At 41.2% G+C, this 5,878-nt stretch overlaps 1 protein-coding gene across 1 annotated transcript in view; it reads left to right on the top strand.

Annotated features, from left to right (window-relative positions):
• LOC103131078 (protein asteroid homolog 1-like) overlaps window positions 1-2,077 on the top strand; it is an 8,162-nt gene extending 6,085 nt beyond the window's left edge. The window contains exons 2-4 of the mRNA XM_007542637.2: window positions 697-892; window positions 968-1,124; window positions 1,192-2,077. Of these exons, the coding sequence (XP_007542699.1) occupies window positions 697-892; window positions 968-1,124; window positions 1,192-1,498 (660 nt within the window). The 3' untranslated portion in view covers window positions 1,499-2,077. The remainder of the gene's footprint in view (window positions 1-696; window positions 893-967; window positions 1,125-1,191) is intronic.
• Window positions 2,078-5,878: the final 3,801 nt, after the last annotated feature.

Raw genomic sequence — 5,878 nt, 5'->3', positions numbered from 1 at the left:
GATGGAACACGTTAGGGTTGGAACACGTTAGAGATGGAACATGCCAAGGATGGAACACGTTAGGGATATACCAACATGTCACGAGATCAAACTAACAAACTAATGTCTCTAAAAATCTAAAAAATCTGCTGTGTTCTTGGTGGTATTTTATTTCTATCGTTTGCATCTTTGTAAAATATAAACGTTCTCTTTGGACGATGCCCACCTCCAGAGGCGATGCTGCCCTACGCAGGTCTCAGTGCTCCACTGATCCTGGGGGCTGCATTTGTTGCTGCTGAGGTTAGACTAAGAGTGGCTCATTGATCTCAGTGTGGTACCGACTACCAACCATTGGTCAGAGATCCAGAAGTGAAGCCTATAAGTAAGCCCTTCCACATGGGTCCAGTGTCTGTGGCGCTGTGTTCACGGCTAACTGAGCGGCTTTTATGACAAGCAGAGTCCCTCACTGGGCAGAATGACAGAGTTAGAGGAAGGAGAGGGAAGGGGAGGGATGGATGCTCTCTTCTGCAGTAGCACAGGGAAGTAGACATTGGGCAGAATGAAGGATCCACTGAGGTCCTCTGTGTTGCTTCTTTGTCCGGTGAGGGGGTCACCTTTAAGCCCCAGACTGAACAGCGGTCCAGGTTAACTTCTCTTCTAAGGATCAAGATCCAAAATAAAACTGTGCAAAGAAATCATGACTCTGTTCCTCCACAGGCTCCTGAGGGTCTGCGCCGCACCGTCTTGTATGAAGCTCTGGGATGTTTAGGCTTGGACATTGAACACATCCCGGACCAGCTGAAGCTGCCACTCTGTGTGACCCGGTTCTGGTACCAGCAGAACCCCGACAGGTTCAACACGTCCTGCCTCCAGGCTCTGGTCCTCGGCTTCCTGCAAGGAAGCACTGATGGAGGTGAGACTCAGCTGGGTGACGTATGATGGTTGGATGACGGTTGGATGACAGTTGGATGGTGTGTCCGTGTTCCAGGCAGTGTGGTCCGGTCCGGTCCAGGTGCGGTGGCTGCTCAGCGCCCCCTGCAGGCCAGTGCTGCTCATGCGTTCAGCCGCTGGTTGACCTGCCTGAGGCAGAGCCTCCACCTGAACCAGCTGCTGTGCTTCCCTCTGCCAGAGCCGCAATGCTGCAGGTAAACCCGGCTGATCGTCAGACAGGATGTATTCTAGCTGACCTCTGACCCCTGGCCCTGCCTCCAGGCTGTACTGCGGTCCATGGCTCCACCAGCTGCAGTACCAGCTGCTGTCCGACGCCAACGCTTTCAGAGAGAGGAGGGAGCAGCTGCAGCACGGCGAGGGAGAGCTGCTGAACAGAGCCCTGACGGTCACCCAGTCTGCTCGACAAGGGGCCCCACCAGGAGTGCGGGGCCCACCAGGAGTGCGGGGCCCACCAGGAGGGCGGGCCCCACCAGGAGGACGGGCCGCACCAGGAGGGTGGGGCCCACCAGGAGGGCGGGGCCCAGGCGATGACGGGAGGCCCACCAGGAGGGCGGGGCCCAGGCGATGACGGGAAGTAAACGCAGACGGAGGGATTGAAACTGAGCGTTGACAGGAAGCTGGTGTTGCTCCCAGCAACCTGCTGCTCTGGTTTTATGCTACTGTAATGTGTGAAATGAGTGTTTTTAAGCCTGAATGTTGAAGTGATGCGTTTTCTGTGGGAATATGGGTTTTAAATAGGACGTTCTGCTCTGACGGCTGCAGCAGGCTGTTTGTTCTTTAAAATATATTTTATTTTAGCTGTTTTAATGACATATTTAGCAATGGTTTCTCTTTTTATTCTATAAATTTAAAAAACTGAATGAACCTTAATATTTTAGGTAAAGTTAGTCTGCAGGAAGATCTCAGTTCAATGAAACACTTTCAGGTCTGTCAGGCTGATAATTATGTATTTATTATGTGTTTATCTGATTATCATTTGGTTATTTTCTGTTTATTATCAGATTATTATCAGATAATGAATTCTAGTTCACTAGTGAATATATTTTCTGAATGTTTCATTGAATCTGTTCTTGTTTTTTTATCTTGTCCAGTAAAACTTGCTGATGGTTTCCAGTAACTATTACCTTAATAAAGTTTTGACTGTTTATTTTTGGTGCATTTTGACCTTTGACCCCAGCTCTTGGTGTGTCGTTGTTTTGCTTCAGCGGAGCCTCCTGGTTCGGCTCCTGGTTGAACTTGGAATGTGGTCCCTAGTAAAAAAAAAGTGTATGTTAGTAGTATGCTAAATTTTAACATACTTTGATTGATGTACTTAAACTGTACTATTTTGGAACAACTTTTTTTGTGCTTGGTATATTTTAATAGTATTTAAATAGCATTAAATTAGAACTTTTAGTATGCTTAGTATTCAAGAGTTTGATTAGGATATTTTGTGTACTAATTCTGTCATAGAAGTATATTAAAAATATACTTTTAATATACTTTAAATATACTGCTAATATATTGGTAATGCATTTAAATTACACTTAATTTTTATTTTTGATTTACTGCTATTGCTAATAAAGTACAATTTTAATTACTCAAAATTTGTCTTTATTCCTACTTTCCTACTTTGTACATTACATGCATAACTACACTACAGTACTTACATTGTTTTAGGCTACAATTACATGGAAAGATTAACATGTCTTGATTGAGATAGCCTAATTATAGTTTTAAAATCAGTAACTTATTCTGGCCTATTGACCTTTATGTTACCTGTAGTTACAGCAGATGGTTTGCTAGGATCTTTTGAACTGCCCTTTATCTGTGTGGGAAAACAATCAGGAGAAGTTCCAGCTTTTCACACAGATCTGTGAAAAGCCGTAAACACAGCAGGAGTTCCTGGCTTTAGAGAGGGTCAGAGATAGCTCCTGGTTGGATGAGCAAAGATACGCCTTATTTGAATAAATTAAAGATGAGAATACGCCTTTTACTATAAAACTTTCTACACGGGAGTAACAAATTACATTTGTTCTTGCAATTCTCCAAAGACGTCTTTTCTTTCTTCCTTTCCTTCTTCTTTCCATTTGTCTCAGGTAAATGAATGTATGTCTCTGTTGTTCTGCAGTTTCTGTTGTAATTTCATGCGTTGTCTTCTACTGGATTAAACTCTGTAATTCTGTGACGTCTGCACTCGTTTTTGTGTGGCTACACGCGGCCCGACGGGAGAACCTGGGATGAAGAAGTTCGAGCCAAAGAGTTTCTTTCTGAAGAAATATTATAACTTAAAATCTTCTTCAACGAAGAGAAATGTTAGATTAACAAGGGGAAAAATTCTGTCCAGTTACCTTCAAATCAAATCATGTTTATTAAGCACTTGGTGTTGGTAACAGCAGCTTTTGCTGTTGAAACTGTAGCCAGCTCCTCATTGAAAAAACAAACTTCCATCATGAAGACGATGTGGAGGTTCATCCTCAGAGCTGGTTGGTGATCTGGTGGAGCAGAGCTGCTTCTGAGACAGAAAGTCTTTAGGTTTCTAACTCCTGATCTCTCTGCTTCATTTGCTTAGACTGCAAACACATGTTGAAGATAAAAACATTGATGAACGAGTTATGACAACAACCTCACAATATCAAAGTCTCTCTGTCTTATGGAGCTTAATTAAAACCAGGTTAGTTTATGAATTACAGTATAAGTCAACAAACAGCCTCCATGCAGTTATAACATGAAGCTGAATGATTAATTTAGTAATAATCATACAAGTCACAATAAAATTGATAAAATAATTATTTAAGAAACCAACGTAAGTTATATATCTTTACTGCACTGTTTATAATTAGATGAAGATGATTAATAAGCAAACTTACCATCAGCTAGCAACACTTAGCATCCTTCGTCCCTTCGGCTCCTTTTGTGACCAACATTTCATTTCCATCGGTTGTTGTCCCCTTGTGTTTCCGTCTAACTCGGATTAGGACGTCACCAGCTTGAATTTACAAAAATTAGTAACTATTGTCAAGGCCCTCTCTACTTTTAAGGGAATATTATGCGAGTAAAAATTGCGAATTTGAGCAGCGCCTGTTCCCTGCGTTCAAGTTTTTTCTTCTCTTTATGGCGTTTTTTTTTATGAAAGTGTGCAATACCGCCACCATCTGGTCTGGAGTATGAACTGGAGCTAATGCCGTTGATTATAATCTGAAAATGTTTTGGGTACTTTCTTAAATATTACATCACGATTATCATTTTTTTATTCTTTGCAATTTTAACAAAAATAGTAAAAGATTTTAAGGCACCTAAAAAGACATTCTTTTTAGGTCCTTAAAAAGTCTGTCTAAAATGACATGAAAAGTACTTTATAGGTGCCTAAAAGACAAACTTGTGCATATGTATTCATTAGTTTTATTTTGTAACCAGGTTGCTGCGTGTTGCAGACTTCTGCCCAGGTCCCTCTTGAAAATGAGATCTGGATCTCAACGGGGTTCACCCGGTTAAATAAAGAAGTTAAAAAAGGCATACTTTATTAGCCTANTTTATACGCTTACCTCTCCCCAGCGCAGCTCGGCGCGAACTGAGGAGAGCAGCGGGAACACACAGGATATGACGCCAAACAGGAAGCAAGAAAATAAAAGCGTCACCACCAAAATAAAATTCAGAAACTAAGAAAAACAAATATACATAAATAGTGAAGATGGATTTGAGGTGAAATATACACCTTTTTTACAGACTTGCTACATCAGCAATCTTTGGAAACAGCAATGGGCACGGCAACTTAGGGGAAAAAGATAAAAATGACTTTTGATAGGCTTTTATTTTGAAATTATACATCAGATCTAGTCGCCACTTTCTGATATATATATATAAATAGAGAGAGAGAGATTAGTTTTTATTTTGTATTAGTTTTTCAGCATATATTATTTTCTGTTTGCAAATGCTGCGGCTGGATTTGAGTAGCTTAAACATGAACCGGATATGCGCTTTTATTGTGAAAGCAGCACGTAAATGGGTGTACCAGAATGTCTTGAGCTACCGCGCACTTGTATATTATGTACTGGGCCGGCTGAAGTCAGAGCCGGCTAGCTTTACCGCTGTTCGTAGTCAGTAGACTGAAAGTGGCGGACAAATCGTTTTCCCGGTTCTGACAGGCTTGCTAGCTTCGGAGTTGCCCGACCTTGCTTAACAATGTCCATCTTTTCTTGAAAAGTCCGTCTTGAAAATGGCTTTGACAGTAAATCTCCAACCAATTCCATTTCTTCTCCTCCTTCAGCCATTGTGGGTTGACAAAACAGCTATTAAATCAACACAACAATATCTTTGCTTGTGCAGCTCGCTACAAACGCAGTTTGCTAGCTCTGGCTAGTGCTCTTTGGCTGTCCCATCAAAGCGTGTGAATACGCTGACGTTAATACGCTGCTAGAGGGCCTTGGTGTCGCCAACTCAAAATCTGATTGGTTGAAGCAACAGTTTGATCGACATTTATTTTATGCTACATGGCCCGCAGAACTGATTGCGAAGGCCTCCGGGCAGATTTCTTTGACCCTGGCAACAAATAGTGGCTGAAATGTGATTGGTTAAATGCTTAAATATGAAAATACACATCTGGAAGCAGCGCAACCAGGGGAGCAGTGAAAGGAAGCGGATAGACCATTGGGAATTATTTAATACGTATTTATGGACAAAATATAATTAACATCAGTCTGATTCAGATATTTTTAGGCCAGCAGAGAAGGCCTTGATGGCCCACCACTGACTTTGAGTATACGTTTTTATGTAGTATTCAAGAGTTTCATTAGGATATTTTGTGTACTAATTCTGTCATAGAAGTATATTAAAATATACTTTTAATATACTTTAAATATACTGCTAATATATTAGTAATGCATTTAAATTACACTTAATTTTTATTTTTGATTTACTGCTATTGCTAATAAAGTACAATTTTAATTACTCAAAATTTGTCTTTATTCCT

This window comes from Poecilia formosa, unplaced genomic scaffold, assembly GCF_000485575.1.
Source record: "Poecilia formosa unplaced genomic scaffold, Poecilia_formosa-5.1.2 Scaffold715, whole genome shotgun sequence".
In the NCBI taxonomy this organism is placed as follows: Eukaryota; Metazoa; Chordata; class Actinopteri; order Cyprinodontiformes; family Poeciliidae; genus Poecilia; species Poecilia formosa.
The sequence above is the reverse complement of the archived record's forward strand: the minus strand, read 5'-3'. Positions and strand labels throughout refer to the sequence as shown.